This window comes from Anguilla anguilla, chromosome 16, assembly GCF_013347855.1.
Source record: "Anguilla anguilla isolate fAngAng1 chromosome 16, fAngAng1.pri, whole genome shotgun sequence".
NCBI lineage: Eukaryota > Metazoa > Chordata > Actinopteri > Anguilliformes > Anguillidae > Anguilla > Anguilla anguilla.
Genome location: NC_049216.1, coordinates 14,557,080 through 14,577,710, shown reverse-complemented (window position 1 = coordinate 14,577,710; position 20,631 = coordinate 14,557,080). Strand labels below are relative to the sequence as shown.

Genomic DNA, 20,631 nt, shown 5'->3' with positions numbered 1-20,631 from the left:
GTGGGCAAGAAAAGCAAACACCTCCGGCCTGTTTCAGTAGGGCTTCAGCAAAGAATTAAATTAAGCGGTGAGCGACTGAGTGAGGGAGAGGTTTCGAGAGGGACCGTTGCTTATCTGTGTTATTTCATGGTTTTTCTGCTCAGACGTTTGATAGCCATGAATATCTCATAGAAAATGTCTCCCTCTTGTGACAAGGACTTGACAAAGCTGTAAAACCAAAGTCTGTATGGAGAAAACTAAACTGACACCTAAGCATAACCCCACAGACCTTACTGTCCTATCACAGCACAAACTCACATACCATACTGTCCAATCACAGAACAATCTCACCGATCCAATATCTACGCACAGCACAAAACAGAGATCCTAAGAAATCACCACAGAAACCTGGCTGGTTTTGGTAATCAAGCATGATGCTTTACTTAATCAAAAAATAATTTTTTTAAAATGTACCAGAGAATAAAGATCTCTCATAATCTGTTCTGTATATTCATTTCCTCAACACAGTACACAAGGAACTGCATTGATCAGTGCATTGTGGCAAATTTAATACTGAGCAACAAGGAGGAAATGTTTGGCAGTGTTGATGTAATGTTAGAAAACACACACAAGAAATCAATGTAGAATGGAAGATGAAGAAAAAACAATTTTAACACGATCATAAAAGAAGAAAATTTACAAGAGGCAATATAACAAATCCATACAAGCAATTATTATATTTACAGAAACCTTTTTTCTAAAAATATTTTCTCCAAAGAAAAATAGGCTAATTTTATTTTTTCTTGTACTTAACTCATATCGATTCGTAAGAAAAACACTGAGGCTGGTTGAGACCTGTATGAAAGGCAGACTGGTGGGTTTTGGGTCCATGCTGGTTTTTGGGGGTGCCCTTTGTCACGGTCAGTGCTGGCGGGAAGCGGTGGCTGAGTCCTGCGGTTCCTCCTCTGGGTCACTGTCACCACCGCACCGTGTTCTCTGTACATCCAGCTCCTCTGCACTGACCATGGCAGGGTCTATGGCTGCATACCGCGTGCCGTGGAACTGGCGCAAGTGAATCTGAGATGGCAACATCACCAATTAATCAACTGCAGACCACCAACCAAGCCTTTCACACTCAGGACTGTGCAGGGAAGAGGCTACACTGTTCAGTATCTTTCACCATAAACCCCTGCAGCTGGGTATAAATCCCTGTAGCAGAGTATACATTTATGAAGAGAGTACATATCCCTACAACTGGGTATTAATTCCTGTAGCAGAGTATGCATTTATGCAGAGTACATATCCCTACAACTGGGTATAAATTCCTGTAGCAGAGTATGCATTTATGCAGAGAGTACATATCCCTACAACTGGGTATAAATCCCTGTAGCAGAGTATGCATTTATGCAGAGAGTACATATCCCTACAACTGGGTATAAATTGCTGTAGCAGAGTATGCATTTATGCAGAGAGTACATATCCCTACAACTGGGTATAAATTCCTGTAGCAGAGTATGCATTTATGCAGAGAGTACATATCCCTACAACTGGGTATAAATCCCTGTAGCAGGGCATTTATCTGTGTAGCCGGGTATAAATTTCTGCAAGTGAGTATATATCCCTACATCTGGGTATTAATGCCTATAGCTGGATATAAATATCTGTAGCAGAGTATACATTCTGCAGAGAGTATATATCCCTCCAACTGGGACTGCTGACATGTCAAAGTTGAAGTAAAAATGTCATAGAGCTAGGCTAAATATTTTCTAAATGAGCAAAATCAAAAAACTGTTACATTTATGGCGACTCTCCCGATTTTATAGATCATCATGTAATGTAACAACATAATTCCAAGAAAATTTCCAAAATATGCACTAATGGTTTATGCAAATATGTCATCTCTTTGCAATGGAATGAGTGGGAAATGGCAAATACCTGAATTATGTAACAATCCTTTATGCTATTAAGTGGATTCTACTGTATTAACCTACACTGTTTTGCCTATAAGTGCAGATTGAACTGAGAAATAAAATTCTGAAAAGCTTTTAATGCTGTGTAGAGTACAAGCATTCATGGTGCAAGCATTCGTGCAAGCAATATTAATTAATATAGTTAAGTAATATAGCTTTGATTGACTTGAAATGTTTTTGAAGACATATTACAATTCCAAATACCACTATTCCTGTAGATGATCCTGTCACAATGTTTAAATCCTCCAGTATAGGTGATATTCTCCCCCCTTCTGGCACTTACAGTATGTAACCCTTAAATAAATATTAATTGTTCCAATTTTTATTTTTGTCACGGTTTTAATTTTCATAGCCTACATCTCAGTGCACTGTGGTGGTCTCTTGAAGACCAGAACTTTACAAATGTAGCTAAATAGCACGCAACACTAAGTCAGTAAAGAAAATCCCCTGTCAAAACACTTTTGTCAGTCTATATTAACAGTTTGTACTTCCTACAGCAAAGGACACAACCTTCCAACACCGACTTCCACTTCCTTCTCCACCCCCCACCCAGTTCTTTTCAAGCATGTGTGTGGCACTTGGGAACTTTCGTCTTACAGTTAAATTATTGGAGGCTACAGCTAACAACTTCCAATGAAAAATTCATTGGTTGCAAGTATGCCTCGTTGGCCTGAGAGCCGCTAGCTGAATTGCCAACGGATGAGACATAGCCACATTGTTGGAGCAACTCAACCCTTGGTCTCACCACATCATGTACAAATTCCCTGGGGTGCATTATAAATCCCTATACCTTAGTATAATTTCCCAGTGCTTGGATATTCATGGATATATGGAGCAGGATATTAATTCATTTCACTCCATACACAGAAATACACAGGGGAAAGTCAGATATTCATGTAAAGCAGTTACCAACACACACTGCCATGCGCTGATGTGGTGAAAAAGAGGAACAGCTGCCTGCTGGTGACAGAGGCCCTGCTCTTAGTTCCTCTATTAAAGGCATTACAAGAGAAACAGCTGAAATTACTCTGATCGCAAACAGACCACTCGTTCTTTTTTTTGGGCTGGCCCTCAGTATTAATATCCTGCACTTGCCTGTTTTAGCAAAGGGGATAGAGAGCATACACTGCAAGCCTGAGGCTTAAACTCATCTGGAGAAAGACTGCAGACTGATTCCGACGGGCAGACTAACCTGGATGTACAGATTGACTTCTGCACTCCTGCACAGGTAGGGGAAGTTCCCCCCAGTTTTTAGGTGAGCTCTCTTTGCATCAGGGTACAGCTTGTACATCTCCTCTTTCACTTCATGCGAAAGGGCACTCTGATCAAACACCTTAAAATTGACAGAAAAGCCATCAGCCTTACAAATACCTCTAAACAACAGAATAACCATCGGTTTTACAAAATCTTTCAAACAACATCATAACCATAAGCCTAACAAATATCTTCCAACAGAATAACCATCATCACTATTACCTCAAAATAACAAAAGCCATTGGTATTACACACATATTCAAAATAAAACTGGGGCATTTTTATATAAGTTTGTAATCAAATTTGTTTTTGGTTCAAATTTTCACATTGCACTGTGCTGCACTGTGCAGGGGAATCACAATGGGGGGAATAGTGGATCTGCGTACTCAGGGTCCCAAGAAAGGCGGGGTGGGGTGGGTTCCACACTCAAGTAACACATGAACCCTAGGTGCTTCAGTATGAAGTAATACAGGTAACAATGCAGTGAGGTGAATGTGAGGGAGAGGCAGAGCTTACATCGATGATGGTGACCGCCACATCCTTTATTTTGTGCGGTTCCACATAAGAGTTCTGGCAGTTGAGTGTCAGCCGAGAGGCCAGTTCGCTCTGGCTCAAACTCTCCAGCTGCAGGAAACAACAGCACATTAGTCACAATCATTGAGGAAAGAGGCATTGGCAAACCGGCATACTCTTATTTTGTCTCGCTTCCTCTGCATAGTACTCCACCCTGCAGGTGAGAGTCTTAGGGACATTCAGCCCAACTCAGCAGCCTTTCTCTGCCTAATCCAGGAAGAAGCAAGTGCTTTTAACACAAATGTGGAAGAGGGTAGGATCTCAGTAATAAACTGAATTATCTCTCACCCGATCCACCATAAAGTCGATGGCTTCCACCATCTTTGAGTCCACCGGCCCTCTGGCAAAGTTACCGAGAACGATCTTCTTCAGCATGAAGGCAGGCATCAACCAGAAACTGGGAGACATCAGAAAAGACAAGATTAAAACTGTGAATTTCCCACAATACATCAGTGAACCACAAACCTGCGGAAGTCATTCTCCAAACCCTGGCTGCACTTTTACCTGTTTGCCGTCAAAGTCTGGTGAAAGATGGATGTGTCACTAAAGGAGTTGCAGAGGATAAGAGAGTGCACTCTGGGGGATTTGTGTGTGCACTCAGCAAACTTCTGTGCCAGGAAGCCTCCTAAAGAGGCCCCAAACAGATGCACCTTTTTCAAATGGAGAAATATGCACAATCAAATCAAATGTCATAAGAAAACTACTATTGGTGATAACATTTTTTAAATGGCTAAAATTTCTTTAAAAAAGGCAGACCTTGTCCAGCTGTAAGTAATCTAGCAACTTTCTGAATCCATCACAAAACTCCAGCAGATCCCAGTACACAGGGTACTGCAGCTAGAGGAAAGAAAATGTATCCCTATCTGTTAATCAAATTTTCCAGTAATCATAAATGCATGTAAATCATATATTGCCACTTCTTAAAAACACACAACCTGTATCTGGTGAATTCAATTTTAACTTCCCTTCCCTTTTAATTCGTGAAAAATAAATATTTTTTGTTATGTAAAAATAATCTGGAAAACACGTCTGGTGAAAAAGCATAAAAATAAGCACACTAAAAAATCACTGCTGCTGAGGGGCTGTTCGATTTTAGGGGCTCACCGATATCACCCTGTACCCCCAGCCTGTGAGGGCTAAGATCTGCTGGAAGAACACCTCAGCTGTCCCGCTGACCGGGGGGAGCAAGATGATGGGACATCTGATGCTTTTGGGGCCAGCATCATACAGTGACCAAACCTTACTGTCGTCATCATCCACAATAATCTACAGCAACAGACAGAACAGGTCAACTGTCATCATCCAGGAAGATGAGAGCAAGGTGAGCTGCTCTTCACCAGCACTGCTGTGTGAAAGAGGAATGGAGAGGACACCTCCAGTACGGTATCCTGTTAAGATGACCAAAGCTTGGACCCTGTCTCTCACATGTAAAATGAGATGCTGCAAGTAAACATTGTGGTAAAAACAAAATGTCCAACATGGAAAGATATCAAATGACAATTTTTTTTTGGGCAGATCTGATATACTATGCAAACAAAATTAGTCATAACTATAAGCTTGAGCTGGTATACTGTGCATTTTCTATCAGTGAGGCATCAATGACCATTAAAAAAATCTTACTCGTTTGAGTGGAACGGTGCTTCTGAACCAGTTGTAGTCTGGAGATACTCTTATCTCCTCCATTTCTGTGGGGAAAGGAAGCCAGAGTTGGTGATCTAATAGAAATCATATTTAAACTGCACCCCTAAAGCGCGTTGGACAGAATGAACGTGGTTGAAGGCTCGTTAGAAATCAAGCTGACAATATTCCTTATATCAATGCAACACATCGAGTTAAATCACGTGACCCACTTTTGACTACAGAACATCCAACGTACCACACCACCAACATTCTGAATCTAACAGGGTGAACTTCAGAGAGGACGCAAACTGACATTTTCATAAATGTATTGAATAAATATCTCTACCAATAACTCGCCATAAAGATTTGGGCTCCATGAAAGTGGCGATTATGTCTAGGGATTACAATATAGTCACGTTAAAACCACCCAATTATCCTTTGGTGAAGAGACGCAAAAACATAATAAACAGAATAAATTAGTATGGCCGTGAACAACATGGACAATATGCATTCAGCATGGTTTTAAAAGACAAACGCAATTTAAAGAAAACAAGAACGAAAAAGCACTTACTGCGCTGCACCTGTTTTACTTGGAGATAGTTCGGTATAAATAACCAATTCCGTGCATTTACCATTTCCAAAGAATAAAATTAAAAAACGTTTTGCTTATTGGCCAGATGAGTTACGTGCTGTACATCTGGTTTGTAGCTAGCCAACTGGCTTTTGTAACATACAAGTTACAATAAATCAAAGCTACTTCACCGTAGAACTTGGGCCACTTGAAGACCAGATAGAAACCACAGTATCAAGCACGGACACATACAAAACGTTCCAACTAGAGCATAGCTTTACTGGTAATATCTTGTTGTGTATAAACGTTGTCCTTTAGGTCTCTTCCAATCGTTTTCACGGGGATCATTTTAATTACGCTTGATTCGAGCGCACATAAAGGAGCAGGCTAATCAAACCAATTTATGTCAAGAATTCACGTTTCCATCCTGTCAGGCTGAAACAAAAGCAATACGATTAATTTTTAAGAAAATACAATAAGAATGTGAAAAGAAAAAACAATCAAGGAAACCAGATATTACCGTATTTTTGATTACATTCGGTCCTACTCACATTTAACTTTTTACCAAGGTTAGCATTAGCTAGCTAGCTGCCTTGCTCATACCTTCAATAAATATAACGTTAGTTGTAAACCGAAACATATGACTTTTCTTTTCTGCTTAGACTTCCGTAATTCAGAGAGCACCGCCCCACTTTTAGTAGAACATGCGCAGAAGGCCCATAAAAACAGCGAGAGAGAAGGTTTACTGATCTAGAATGAACGTTTTGGCGTAAAATATATTGACATAATATTCGCCATTATTAATACTCACAACGCTTTACTTGTGTTTTAACTTTGTTTACGTCATTTCAGACTTGTTATCTTTAACTGGTTATAAACTGATTTCATTTGAAACCAGCTGACTTTGATACTGCACCATTTTCAATATTATATGTACCAGCGGGGGTAGGCACCGTTGGTAATGGTGGGTGCACAGTAAGGTACCGTCTGTCCAGCTTGCCCGCATTCTCCAGTCATTCATTAGTTTTGTGACATCTCGTAGGCAACCCGCAAGTTAAACAGTTCGTTTGCAAGCCTGAATGGTCGCTGCTGATGAACTAAGAAACTGCAGCGCTTAGTGTGTTTTGTGGTGAAGTGGGACACTTTTAGGCAAATCGTTCTTTAGACCATCAAAGTGAGTCAAGAGCTACTCCATTGATGTATTTTATCAACATTCTTATGGTGAAATAAAGTTATAAGTTGTTTCTAAATAAATTATGTACAGACTGGTGACAAATTAAAGGAAAATCCTGAATAAATGAATGGAGAAACTTAACGAATGCAGATGCTTCCAGATAGGTGTACTGCATGATACAATTAAGCAATTAACTTCTTATCATGCTCTGTGGCATGTATAAAAATGTTGAGCAGGCCCAGTTGACCTTGATTTTGGATCACGGTGGCAAGAGGAAAAGAGTTAATGAACTTTGAAAGAGAGTTCATTAATGGGGATGGCATGGGCTTCAGTCACAAACTGGCTACTGGCTAGTTTTAACCTGGGAACAGTGATTAAAGTGATGTCTACATTTAAAGTTACGGGAACAACATCAGTAAAGAGGGTCCGAAATTGTGGTTGAAAGAGCACATTCAATGACCGTGACGCTTGTGTATTAATGTGATCTGTAAGTAAAAACAGAAGAGCAACTCTTCCTCAGGTGACGGAGAATGTCAATGCAGGTCATGATCAGACTGTCAGCAAGAACTGTACATCGACAACTACATAGAGAGGGATATTATAATAAAGCCGCAGCGCATAAACCCCTCATTACAAAGACGAATGCACATTTGAGAGTCCAGTGGTGAAAAAAACATACTGGTCTACAGAAATGTGGAAAAAGGGATATGGTCAGATGAGTCATCCTTCACCATATTCTTAACACGTGGGCGAGTGAATGTGTGCTGTACACCAAAAAAATGGCACAGGCCTAAATGCTTGATCCCAACAGGGAGGGGGTATGGTAGCTATGTTTATGTATTGTCCTTGTAGAATTTTGTCCCTGCACTATCATTAACTTAATTAGATGAACCTATGAAATGGAAAGGAGCTAGAATGCAGTGATTTGAATGCCGTTCCTATCACTGAAACATGTTATACTGTACGTATAACCCTATAATGGCATCGCCCCCCCCAAACATCCAATAAAAATCCACGAGGCAGAGAAAGATGGCTCAAACATGTTTTGGACCCTTGTCTACATATTCAAGCAAAGACTACACCTTGCCACAAGAGGGTGCAGTAGACCTTCCGATCTACAATAATAATAATAATAGTATATATTGTAGTCAGTGTATTTATGACATGCTCTGCCTGAAGTAAGAGATGGTCATCTGTAGCTGTGCTGATGTGGGTCTGTTTCCCATTGTCTCTGTGTTTCTCTGAATACCTCCCTTTCTACTTACATTAAATCTGTATGATGCACTGTTTTCTGACAGCTGTCACATAACCATTATACCAAGACAACAAAAAAAGTAAATCTAGCAAAAAAAACTTCATTTTGTCATTTGAAGTTGAGGGCAAACTGCTGTCCAACCTCTTCTTCTCTATTTCCGTTTTCTCTACAGGTTTCCATTCCTTATCACATGTTAAGGGAAAAAGCAAGTGCACAGCTGTTTTAAATCTGAACGATTCCTGAATGTTTCCTGTAGCTTTCCCCCAGGCGTGGTTCCAGGAAAACAGGTGGAGTCAGTGAGTTATGTCAGTCTTTAAGGATCAAGGGGAATTAGCATGCGTGAGTGATGTCATCTCCATCACAGAGGCAGTGTCCTGCCCTGCTTTCTGCACACCCGTTCAGACCCACTGAACAGCGCTGAGGAGACTGTGGAGCACAGGTGAGCTAAGGGAGTGAGATGTTGCTGGGTTTTAGTTAGACTCTGCTGTTGTTTAATACAGCAGTGTGCCTGTCTCTGTATGATCAGGACACCATATATAATGATGATTGTATTGTGACATTGTGATGTTTTAATATTTTCATATAGTGATTCGGCGATATTGTGATACTGCGGGCATCCCTACATTTGGGACCAGTTCTGGGGGTTGTTTTTAGAGCTGTTATTGGGTGAAAGTCATCTGTGTGAAAAGTTAAAAGATTTCAGAGTGCAGTATTAAAAAAAGGACCACAATGGAAATAAGCCTTTGGGCTTTGTTGTGTTTTAATCCTTTTGATGATTTCTGTATCTGGGACATCTCTGGCTAGAGGGGCCCATTGTATTTTAATGATCAATAAAGAATTTCAATCAATCAATCAATCAATCAATCAATTAGATTTCAGTGTTGTTTATGATATATTATAGTGCTAGAAATCAGTGTGCTGTATGGACTTGTAGTTTAATGTGCGACATCAGTGTCAGGGGTTGTCCGCACAGCTAGATCTTCTGTCACATGTTGGAGATGTTTCATATTTACACATTGGCCTTAGTTATTGCCATGAATGTTTACGTATGTATAGTTTTTAATTCCTTCCTTTTTCACATCAATCATTATGTTATCCTCAGAAATGTTTCAGTCCTTCAGCAATGGTGACTGTCAATCATAGTGGATCTATAACATAATATTACCCAGTGTTCCCCCTGAGAAAAATAGGTTTAATTCTATTCTATTCTATTTGACAAGTTCAAGTAAAAGAGATCATGATCTCAACCTTTTCAGAATGAAGCCTTGGTAGTGGAGCTTTATTGGTGTATGTTTTTAGGTTGTTTGTGAGCCCCTAACCTAAGACAATTTCCTAACACTGTGTTAGACAAAGTTTTTTGAATCTTGAATCTTACTATCTTAAGGCCAATTTGAATGGTCATATTTGTTTTTTACGGTTGTGTTTTCCATAATACGCAAATGTACATATAGTAAATTAGCATTCTACTGGTCTTTCAGGTGCTCTACACACAGGCATGAGCAGCAGATTAAAACCTAAGGAGACAGCTGGTGGTTGAGGTTTTGCTTTTGCCTGTCTGTGCTTAAGCCTTCAGCCATCTGCCCCCCTGCTCCACCCCATCCCACTAATGCAGCAGCAGCAGCTGCCCGGGCACAGAGTGTGGGATTGTGGGATTGTGATTTTTCTAGCACAGTGATGACGCACTGAGGGGTCAGTGGGCCTTGTGTCACAGATCCCATGAGGACTCACCTGACAAAGTAGTGTCGCTGAAGTTCTCTTGACCAATGAGAGCACAACATCAGGTGGTGCCTGTGATGCTGCAGCCCTTAATCTGTTTACCTACGAAAAGCTCTGTACTGTATTATGCTGTAAACAGATAAAGCGGGGGAAGAAATTATACATTTCTTGGCATGTGGATGTCAGATGCCAGGTGGCAACCCTGTATGTATGCATCTATGTGTGTACATGTACTTGTTTTAATCTAAAATGATTGTTAAAAGGATATTTCTTTTCTGTTGCACTGCAGAATGAACAGTCTTGAGGAAATTCCCTTTAAGATCCCAGCTGGGCCACTAGAAGACCCAGTGAAGGAAGTGGAGCTGATCTCCGCCCTTGAGCTCACACTGCCTGACTATCTGTGTCTCCTGCAGCAAACAGAGGTCAGAACCACATCACACCCACACCTTGTTTCCACTAGCTGAGCTTGTGTGTGATCACTCTGTGTAAATTCTCAGTGTGGTCCCTCATGTGAATTGTCAGTGCAACCTCTCCAGGATAACTGAGGCAGGTGCTGTGCCCTGTCTGATTTAATGATTCTTGCTTCACATGTTGTGCAATGATGTGCAGATTTGCGCGTCTTGGTTTCTGTTTTTTTTTTCTTTTTTTCTCCCACTTATCTCTTTGAGTTGGAATGCCCAGTCCTATTCATTATATATTAATGTTCACTGCTTTAACCTCCACTATCGATTTGGCAGATCATAGCCTAACACGTGCTCTCCTCAGAAGCAGGCGATGCCAAGTGCTACTTCTCATCACACTGTGGCTTGTGAGCCAGGCTTGTGGCTCCTAACCGTGGGCAATGCTACCACCAATTATGTGTTATCCTCTGGGGCTACTGGGCACAGTTGGCAGTGGCACAGTCAGGATTTGAACCTAGACTGTGCAGTCCAGCTATACGGTAGAACAATGACTTAACCAGATGAACCGCCCAGCTGTTCATCTGCCCCTGTTTGTGTTTTGACAGTACGAGTTCGACCTGGAGAACTGGGTCCTGACAGGGCTTCAGGGGGGGTACTCCACAGCTCCCCACAACCCCCTACCCCGCTGCGCCTCGGGGGTGTATCCCTCCTGCCCCCCCTACTGGCAGATGCTCAGCAGCCCCCCGGAGCACCGCTCACTCCGCCGCAGTCACAGCCTCAGCGCCTCGGACCTCCATCCCTGGCCCTGCTCTGAGGACGAGGGGCCCTCCCTGGAGAAAGGGCGCCCCCACAGCGCTGTGGGCCCAGCCTCTGGCCCCGCCCACCTCAGGAAGACCTCCCCTTCCTGTCTCCAGGAGTTCAGGCAGTCCTCGCTGTCGGCACTGGACCCGCCTAAAGGGCGTGGTGCCGTCTACCAGGGCCAGAGGCACACCAAGAGGAGGCTCCACCCACTGTGCTACGGCACTCGAAACCACTCCTTTTCCCCACAGCCACTGTTTGATTGCTGTCCCCAGCAGACGAGGCCCTCCTCTACCCCACCGGTAGGACTTGACTCCACTCCCCAGTCCTCTTCTGCAGTCTTATGTAGTGCTTTGAGAGCTGGGCTTGTAAACCAAAGATTGGAGGTTAAAATCCCCAGTAATGTACAGCAATTGTTGTCCATAAATTCAGGGGTTTAAGTCTAAATGGCTACAGTAAATATCATGCTGTTTAAACGAATAATGTTAAACTGTGAACTATGTGAGTTGTGTGGGTATGGAAAGATACTTCTGTTTTTAAAGTGGAACAGCTGCTGTGCCAAGAAACCTTGTTTTCTTTTTTTAAATCACGAGGCTACATTAAGTTCTGCAATGTGGTAGGAGAAGCCCACATAAAGGCAGACAGGCAGAGACTGGAATTTATCTAAAGATGTTGTGGACATGGAGCATATACTGAGGGGCAGTGCATACAGTATATCCATAGTCCACTGTGTAATAAAAGAGAAAAGATATAAACCACTGCAAATAAACCACTGTGTGGTTTAAATGGCTCAGGGGACTCTGAAGTATTTAATATTTTAGGAATTTCTTAAAAGGCTGCATGTAGTGTTTACCAAATTCCACTCATCTTTCTGGGTATCACCAATGCTATTTTGATTTACATGGCATTCATTCATGTTTTGATCAGGCCTTACATCAGAGGAGAGGAAATGGCTCCATTTTATGTTTTGTTTTTCTCATGACACACACCAAATGTTTGGAAAGGAGGATAATAATAGCCAACGTAAAGTTTTTTCCTGGCATCTTTCCAAGGTATTATCTAAGCCTGCTGTGCTGATCTGAAAGGGTCCCTGCTGATGCATGTCAAGGCAGTAAACAAGTTTGACTTTTTAATATTCTGATATGAATATCTTTTTTCTATATTAGCACAGGAAAACAATGCCATGTTAAATTGCATAAAAGCTTGAAAATTCTAAAAAATTGTCCTGCAGGCTTTAGTTTCCTAGCCAATGATCGTCAAGGGAGCCAAATGTAACATTTCGATGGAAGGATAAGGGGGTAGGGGGCTGTACTGCTCCCAGGGGAGGTGTAACTCTATTCTGTATTTCTCCTGTAGTCTCTTGGCCACCCCTTGATTGGCTGTGCCCCGAGTTCCCACACACCACTGTTGGACTCCCCAGTTGAGCTGCTGTCAGCCCTGAGTCAGGAGGAGCGGGAGCTGCTGGAGGCCGTCACAGAGAGGGGGTACCCCCTCCGCAACGCCATCCTCGCCCTGCAAAGAACCGGCCCACAGAGCCCTGAGCAGGTCTGTCACCCTGAAACCGCCACAGTTCTGCATAATCCTGCTGCACCCCATCTCCAACAGACACCCCAAACTTACAGAGCCCCACCCAGGTTTTCCAAAGCTGCTCATTTACTGGCTCAGTGTAACTTGGTGCTTGGGTACATTTGTTTTTATGTTTTTTGTTTTTGTGATGTTGCCAGCTGCTTCTTTTCACATCACAGCCCATAAGCTGAGCTTGCTCAGACATGAATTACAGGAAGACACTTCATGTGCAGCTTTAGCAAGCAAACTGAGACATGGATCCTGGCTTACTGAACCCTCCCTAACCCTGTTGACTAATTGTGTATCACCCTTTGGGGCTACTGGTCACAGAGAGCACTGACATGGGCAAAGTTCAATCCCAGACTGTACAGCTCATCCATACACTAGAACAGGATGAACTATCAAGCAGCCCTGTATGGCTGCATTTTTAACCAGTGACTTCAGCTGATGGCTAACTGCTTACATTGTGCTTATGTAAGATGTGAAAATCTGGCAGGTATGTGCATTCTTTAGATCTGTACCACCCTCTGCTTCTCATTTGAGGAGGGGATATCCACTCTAAGTTTGACAACCCTGACATTCAGGCTTTAGAAAAAATATGAAAGTAGATCCCAGGTTTCCAAGGGACCCCTTTCCCCCATGGGAGATTTCCCTGCAGCTCCTAGGAGACATGAGGGTATCTGAAAGGCAGTGTGTGTATGCATGTGGGGGGAGGGGAGTGTCCTAGTTTGAAGGGGATTTTTACTCTGGGCTGTGAAGTGAAAGTGATTCTAATATTGGTGTAGACAGGGTGTGGCTCCTCCATCAGACAGGCAACCACTCAGATTGAGTCTCTGTCTTCAAGGTAAACAATAAACATGAACAGCAGTGTTTATCCATTTTTTATTGATGAGGTATTGGGGATGTCAGGAGGAAGGGCACGATTGTGAAAAAAAATTCTGTAACTCCCCCTGCACCTGTTACATTTTATAAGGCTATCTTTTTGAATAATAACTTTTCATTATCAATTAATTATCCATTTCTTTATTTCCCAGTTAAGAATGCCCAGTCACAAGTGGAAATTCTGTCTGTGAGGTTACTCTGTCCCTGAATACTTAGCCCTGATTGGTTGGGCAAACAGCATTAGGGTAGTTGGTATTGTGGTAACGTTGGTATGTAGATGTCAGCATGTCTTACGAACATATCGACTTGTCCTCCCTCTTCCTGTAGATCCTGAGCTACCTGAAGACATGTGACCGGCTGTGTGATCTGGGGTATGATGAAGCTCAGGTGGAGGAGGCCCTGGAAATGTTCCAGAACTGCGAGACTAAGGTAAGCGATCACATGACTGTCCCAGACATCTTCCTCATCCTCTGTCTCACTTGATTGGAGACGCCCTATTGTTCAGAGGTGGTATTCTTTGTCTTTCATGTGTGGGTCACATGGTGCTGCTCCAAAATCTCTCCTCAGAAATCATGACAAATCACATGGACTTTTTGTGCATCATTCATTCAGTTTTATACTGCAATATGGGAACTAATCAGGATGAATCAGCATTAATCAGTGGCTACTGTGAAGTAACTGAGGGATTTTTGGCTCTTTCAGGCTGCTGAGTTCCTGCACCTTCTGACCCAGTTTAAAGAAATGGGCTTTCAGCAGAACACCATCAAAGAGGTTCTGCTGGTCCATGAGAACCACAGAGAACAGGCCCTGGAGGAGCTAATGATGCAGGCAGTGTGACTGTGCCTGAACAGTCCCAATCAATTCAGTTCTAGATTTAGTTTTGTTAAAATGTACTGCAAATGTACTGTATGTTCATTTTTCAACTGTTTTTCAACTGTTTTTCAACTTTGACTTTCCATATATTTCATGTTCCCTTGCACTTTTTTACTTAGTAAAAATAGTACATGCAAATACAAACATGCATTGTGTTGATGTAGAATTTCAGTGGAGATGCAATGCAATGCCTCTGAAAAAAATAGTTTTCATTAAAAACTTGAGTACTGCACCTGTTTCATATCACCTGAGGCACAATACACCTGTTTCCTCTCACCTGCTGCCCTGGAATATGACCTGGTGTGTTCCTGCTCACACGACTGATTTGTAACTGGTCCTCTATATGATATCTGCTCTGAGGAGCTCTTAACTTCATTTTCCAGGGGCTTTCATATTTTTAATATTGATATAAAATAAGGAAAACAAAGCATCATTTTAAAGCATCAAAACCTTTATGTTTACTTTGATTTTACAGATAATTAAACATCTGAAAAGCCAACTTTTTTTAACAAAGACACACTTAAATTTGTTTCTAATGTTTGCATTAATTTAAATTATGTATTATTTGCAATATATAATTTCATATAATCAAGACACTCCTCATAGACAGGGTGGTTATTTATTATTTTGTTTAAGTTTCCAGCGCTCTGTGGTTTTGCTGACCTGAACTGCTCTGCCTTGTTGACTCCTGGGACTGGTCTATAAATGGTTCATTCACAATAAAAACAGGAAAAACAGATTTAAAGGTCTCTTTCTTGAAGACTTATGTGCATTTGTGTCTGTGTCCAATAAGAATGGACGCTAATACATCTCTAAATACTAGCTGCGACGATTCACAGCTTTTTAAAATATGTTTGTTTGGAATGAAAACCAGCAAACACAACGACTCCCTGGGACAAGGTTTGGGAAGTACTCCTTTAGATGTACATACACACAAATTCTGCAGCTGTACATAGATATAGATGGTTACAATGTGCGTAGTTATAGATATACAGCCCATTGTGGAATTTTCATTCGGAGTCTGTTGCTGTTGTCTTACATTACATTACATTTATTTGACAGATGCTTTTATCCAAAGCAACGTACAGTAAGTGCATACCGAAGGTCATCTCTCAACATAACATTTGTCTCTCAATATGATGATCAAATAATTCAGCCAAAACATTTGGTGTGTCAAAATCAACTGTTAGATACATTGTTAGGAAGCAAGAACGTTCAATGCAATTTTTCTTTTCTCTCGTTGTTCTGAGTGTCCTTTCCCACGAGGTGCACAAGGCATACTACCGCATAGTTAATGTAGAAAAAAGACCCCTGCGATTTCCTTACAAGGAATTTGGCAGTCAATCAATTACGTAAGCTACATTCTTCAGCAAATCGTTGGCTTCTTATTCCTTCATTTAGCGCTGACTTTTTCCATTCATAGTGTGCATGGATACAAATCAAAACTTTTGAAGCCCTACACTAGACAAGATTTTTAAGAATGCACCGGGAATAAATAAGATATTTTGTAAACCTCAAAACGTTGTTTTTTCCCCGGTGTCTGAAAGAACTAGTTTTGTGTGTGCTATTTATCTTGTGAAACCTGGAGAAATGTTTAAGAACCGCATTGACTTAAACTTCGTTGCTTACATTACAACTTGTTCGCTGAGTGTTTGAGCATAGCGCCGGATATTTGAAGGTAAGCTTGATTTCTCTTAGGAACGATGCACGGTGTTTTTGCAACATGAACACGGCTTGCCTTAGCTTTACGCTCAGGGGCTTGTATTTATTTTCCTTGCGCAAAACTGCACATAAAATTATAAATTCTATCTATCCTAAATTGCTCACTATCTTTACTTTTTTTAATTTATATGGTAGAAATCGTAATATAATTTACTTTTTTGAACCATTCAAATTATTAGTATTTGCTTATTCATATTTCTTACAGTTGTATTCCTTCCCATTTGCATTTTATGATTTAGTATGTTCGGGAGAACAAGGACTGGCGGTGTTCTCTCTGCTCCGTCAGAGTGCAATGTAGCAGTTCTGGGAACCATGGGCTCCGGGAAGTCAGGTATACAAACGACTGCGTTTGCGAGACAACTTAAAGTACTTCTTATCAGCGATTTAACGTTTAGAGCATTGTTTTTAGAATATGTAATGCTATTGGATAAACGTGTTTTCATCACAGCACTGATGAGAGTGGTAGGCTAAACGATGCAGCCTGTAGCCTATACTACATAGCTAATTGTACGCATTGAGATATGTTTAGGAATGTTTGCTATTTCAGAAAACATACTGGGAGCGAACTTCCCTATTTACATAGACAGTGTTTCTGTGAGGCGTGGGTTTCCCATGCCCCTGTGAGGACCCTGCCTCCGATGTATTGTGACAGGAAGTTGATCTTTCTCATCCTCAGCTCTGACAGTAAAGTTCCTCACTAAACGCTTTATCACTGAATATGACCCCTACCTGGGTAAGTGCAATCCCACCACGAACGCCATTTGCTACCGTTATTTTATGTTATCTCATGGTTTTGCTGTTATTTTATCACAAAATTAGATATTTGACATTTTATTGTCCGGTTCATGATATACATTATGATATTTGGCAGATACTATTATTCAGAGTGACTTACACATGGCTGATTACTTTTTTAATATACAATTAATTTATACACCTGGACATTGTATTGAAGGAACTCAGATTAAGTACCTGGCTTAAAGGTGTCTTGCATAGCAGTGCTTCAATTGGGAATTGAACCCACAAGACCAGTTCCCTAACCATTACACTACATTCCGTCTGATAAGAATACATAGTTTATATAGCCAAGAGACTTGATACTCAAGAAGTGAAATGCTTTTTTGATTGACTTTCAGGTAGCTCCCCAAAGTAGCTTCACATATTAATCAAGACTTATGAAGAACATCCTGAGGTGACCTCTCAGGGCAGTGTTAACCCTTTCGGGTCAAGGCTAGTGTCTTTGGGCAGGGTTAGCTGGCCATATGAAAGTTGCATGCAGTGGTGAAAGCTTTGTTCAGAATGTGGCACACGGCATAATGGGCACAGGAAAACCAACCACTGCCTCATTCAAGAGATTCACTCATTCACAATTTGCTAAACTTACAAATATCACTTCTGTGTGTGTGTGTGTGTGAGAGAGAGAGAGAGAGAGAGTGCATATTTGGGGAGGGGACATTTGTATAGCAGTATCCAGGAAGGTTGGTTCTCTGTACCAGTTATTGCACCCTCCAATTAGTGTCCACCAGGTTATGCAACTGGTGAACGATCGGATTTCTCACATCTTTCCATGGACTCCATGGACCCAATCTCTCCACTGCAACAGGGCCACAAAACCGCTGCCCTCTGTGGTCTGAGGAGGATTTAGAAACAGGAAACTGGAAACTGAATTGCCTTGGCCTCTGCTTTCCCTCAAGGAGATTATTCCAGGAACCTAGCATACTCAGGAGGCATTGTCTTCTTGTAACCTTAAAAAAACCCTTAATGTTTCCCAACCTCAGACTAGATCAACTTCAGTCTTTCACTGAAGAGTTTCTCTTGTGTTCCAGAAGACACATATTCTTCAGAGGAGACTGTGGACCAGCAACCTGTGGTTGTGAAAGTGATGGACACAGCCGACCAGGTAGAGTACATAACCAAGGACCTGGAGGGCGCACACGTTGCATCTTTTATCACAGGTGAAAATACTGTACATACAAAAAATACTGTACGTACACATGCCTACTACCCACAATAGGTTTGAATATATAATGTACAGCAACCCTATTTTAAATGAAATATTACATATAAAATGTACGCAAACATTGCAATGTAAGAGAATCAGGTACAACAAGCATCATACAGATTATAATGACTGTGATGATTACAGGAAATGTACAACTGATTGGATGTTCCTGTTAAACAGAGAGCAACTCTAGAGTTTTTTTGTTCTGGGAGGACAGTCCAGCAGTTTTGAGACAGAGAGACAGACGGGCATACATGGGTGTGGTTAGGTGTATGATTGGGCCGGTTCTTTGCTGGTTCCTATCCAGGATGGGCCAGTGGACTGTGAGCGTTACCTGACCTGGGCCAGTGCTTTTCTGGTGGTGTACAGCATTGCTGAACGCCACACCTTTGAGGGCTGCCAGGCCTACCTGGACATCCTGGCCCTGCACTCACGTGGGGAAACCCCCCAACCCCCTATCATCCTGCTGGGGAACAAGGTGGACATGGAGAGATACAGGTACACACACACGTCATGCTCACATACTCAACATACTTGCACTCACATATAGTCTCACACACACATACACTCTCACACACACACACACACACACACACACACACACACACTCACACGCACATATTAATTACATTCACACAAAACAAAGTCACCTTCAAAAAGCGTCTGAAACCACACCTCATGTAGCCAACCATAGGACTGGACTTCCTTGACCACAGTCTTGTCCACAGTCTTGCTTTCAAGGTATTAATATTATCCTCTGTCACATTGTAATGTCTATGATCATGTGAATATTTGTACTGTCTTGAAGTCTGTCATGTTGTTATGTCCTTTTTAATATTTTATGTGGACCCCAGGAAGACTAGCATTCCTTCCGGCGACAGCTAATGGCGATTCAAAATAAACAATAAACAATAAACGCACACACACACATATCATACTCACATGCTCAACATACTCACACACACATATACTCACACTCACATATACTCTCACACACATATACTCATACTCACATACACTCACTCTCTCACACACACACACTCACAGCAATCTTTCTGTTTTTTTGCATCAAATTCAGGCAAGTGAGCAGGTGTGAGGGTGTGGCCTTGGCATCCCGGTACAGCTGCTTGTTCTTCGAGGTTTCGGCATGCCTGGACTTTCTGTCAGTGCAGCAGGTGTTCCACGAGGCGGTGCGTGAGGTGCGGCGGGAGCCGGATCGCGAGGGGGCCCCACTTTTGCGGCCACTCTACATCAGCGAGGACAAGCCCCCGCCCAGCCTGTCCAACTCCTCGCTCCTGCCCCCCCTGGCCACTGCCAAGCTCGTTAGTGTCAAGTCCTCCCGTGCCCAGAGCAAACGCCGTGCCCCCACCCTCACGCTTCTCAAGGGCTTCAAGATCTTCTGACGTCCCCCCAAAGAAAACCCCAAAAACAAACCTCATCCAGTCTGATTCCTGTGTGGAAGTGAGAAGTGCAGTGGAGAGAGTGCTCACAAACAGCACTGAAACTCACTGTGCACAAACAGCTCTCACTAGGAGATCCATCCCAGAGAAGTCCTGCCATTTCAGTGTAAGCTTTACTGCAGTTCTTATCATTCACTCAGAAAACGAGGCCCAATGTCATATTTCCAGGATGACAGCAACTGCATGGCTGTAAACCCTATGACATGAGCCCATTGATGGACATATTTGGGCAGTAGTGTAGCAGAATGGTTACTGAACTGGGCTTATAACTCAGAGACTATGGATTATGGAACTTGAACAGCTGAGAATTCTCCTTATACATTGGCACTGCTGGGCTGTTGTTGATACAAAATGAGTACAGTCATAAGCGAACAACAGCTAGTATTTGGCCACAAAAGACAAGGAAACCCCACCAGATGGGACTGTATTATTTATGGGGAAATATTTGTGTGCTATTTGTGTTCTACAGCATTCACTGAAAAAGTTAGGTTAGTGTACATATAGGTCTTCTAAATGTATTATGAATAGCTATTTTGTTTCAGTCTAATACATTCTCTTGTACCATGCCAATTTTGAACTATTAAAAACTGAAAAATGGTGATAACATCATGCACACACACATGCCTTTGTAATGAATATATTAGAAAGGGCATACATGAATAAAATGTAGTTCATGACATATCAGCACCATGATATGATATAGAAAATGTATTATAAAGTATTCATAATTCCATGTAATCGCAATGTAATGTTTTTGTGATGCTCATGAATGCATCATGAGTGCTTTATGAAGATAGTTCATATAAATTATTGGC

General features: G+C 41.8%; 3 protein-coding genes across 5 annotated transcripts; 2 read left to right on the top strand and 1 right to left on the bottom strand.

The window, feature by feature from the left end:
• Positions 1 to 392: 392 nt before the first annotated feature.
• Positions 393 to 6,648, bottom strand: LOC118215169 (maspardin-like). Of its 3 annotated transcripts, none has more exons than XM_035395633.1 (9): positions 6,519 to 6,648; positions 5,397 to 5,461; positions 4,881 to 5,042; positions 4,533 to 4,613; positions 4,281 to 4,426; positions 4,065 to 4,173; positions 3,720 to 3,827; positions 3,142 to 3,282; positions 393 to 1,056 (listed from the first exon to the last, which is right to left on the bottom strand). In XM_035395633.1, exons 2-9 carry the CDS (start codon positions 5,457 to 5,459, stop codon positions 901 to 903), a joined length of 966 nt encoding a protein of 321 aa, XP_035251524.1. In that variant the 5' UTR covers positions 5,460 to 5,461; positions 6,519 to 6,648; the 3' UTR covers positions 393 to 900. The 3 variants fall into 3 exon arrangements, with proteins under 3 accessions (XP_035251524.1, XP_035251523.1, XP_035251522.1); XM_035395632.1 differs by having other exon boundaries at positions 6,488 to 6,645; XM_035395631.1 differs by lacking the exon at positions 6,519 to 6,648 and adding an exon at positions 5,968 to 6,473.
• Positions 6,649 to 8,575: 1,927 nt separating this feature from the next.
• LOC118215592 (ubiquitin-associated protein 1-like) lies at positions 8,576 to 15,371 on the top strand. Its single transcript, XM_035396487.1, has 6 exons — positions 8,576 to 8,835; positions 10,402 to 10,534; positions 11,119 to 11,613; positions 12,668 to 12,856; positions 14,087 to 14,188; positions 14,462 to 15,371. The coding sequence occupies exons 2-6, from the start codon at positions 10,403 to 10,405 to the stop codon at positions 14,594 to 14,596; spliced, it is 1,053 nt and encodes a 350-aa protein (XP_035252378.1). The 5' UTR covers positions 8,576 to 8,835; position 10,402; the 3' UTR covers positions 14,597 to 15,371.
• Positions 15,372 to 16,043: 672 nt separating this feature from the next.
• On the top strand, positions 16,044 to 20,622 carry LOC118215354 (ras-like protein family member 12). Its single transcript, XM_035396055.1, has 6 exons — positions 16,044 to 16,310; positions 16,594 to 16,685; positions 17,031 to 17,087; positions 18,181 to 18,254; positions 18,664 to 18,854; positions 19,435 to 20,622. Exons 2-6 carry the CDS (start codon positions 16,595 to 16,597, stop codon positions 19,757 to 19,759), a joined length of 738 nt encoding a protein of 245 aa, XP_035251946.1. The 5' UTR covers positions 16,044 to 16,310; position 16,594; the 3' UTR covers positions 19,760 to 20,622.
• The last annotated feature ends 9 nt before the right edge of the window (positions 20,623 to 20,631 follow it).

Coding starts and splice junctions, on each gene's coding strand:
- LOC118215169 (XM_035395631.1), bottom strand. CDS start 6,031: ATGGTAAATGCACGGAATTGGTTATTTATACCGAACTATCTCCAAGTA. Junction 5,462..5,967: donor AGTAAAACAGGTGCAGCGCA/GTAAGTGCTTTT, acceptor CTTTCCCCACAG/AAATGGAGGAGATAAGAGTA. Junction 4,427..4,532: donor ATTACTTACAGCTGGACAAG/GTCTGCCTTTTT, acceptor CATTTGAAAAAG/GTGCATCTGTTTGGGGCCTC.
- LOC118215592 (XM_035396487.1), top strand. CDS start 10,403: ATGAACAGTCTTGAGGAAATTCCCTTTAAGATCCCAGCTGGGCCACTA. Junction 10,535..11,118: donor GTCTCCTGCAGCAAACAGAG/GTCAGAACCACA, acceptor GTGTTTTGACAG/TACGAGTTCGACCTGGAGAA. Junction 12,857..14,086: donor GCCCACAGAGCCCTGAGCAG/GTCTGTCACCCT, acceptor CTCTTCCTGTAG/ATCCTGAGCTACCTGAAGAC.
- LOC118215354 (XM_035396055.1), top strand. CDS start 16,595: ATGTTCGGGAGAACAAGGACTGGCGGTGTTCTCTCTGCTCCGTCAGAG. Junction 17,088..18,180: donor TGAATATGACCCCTACCTGG/GTAAGTGCAATC, acceptor CTTGTGTTCCAG/AAGACACATATTCTTCAGAG. Junction 18,255..18,663: donor TGATGGACACAGCCGACCAG/GTAGAGTACATA, acceptor GTTCCTATCCAG/GATGGGCCAGTGGACTGTGA.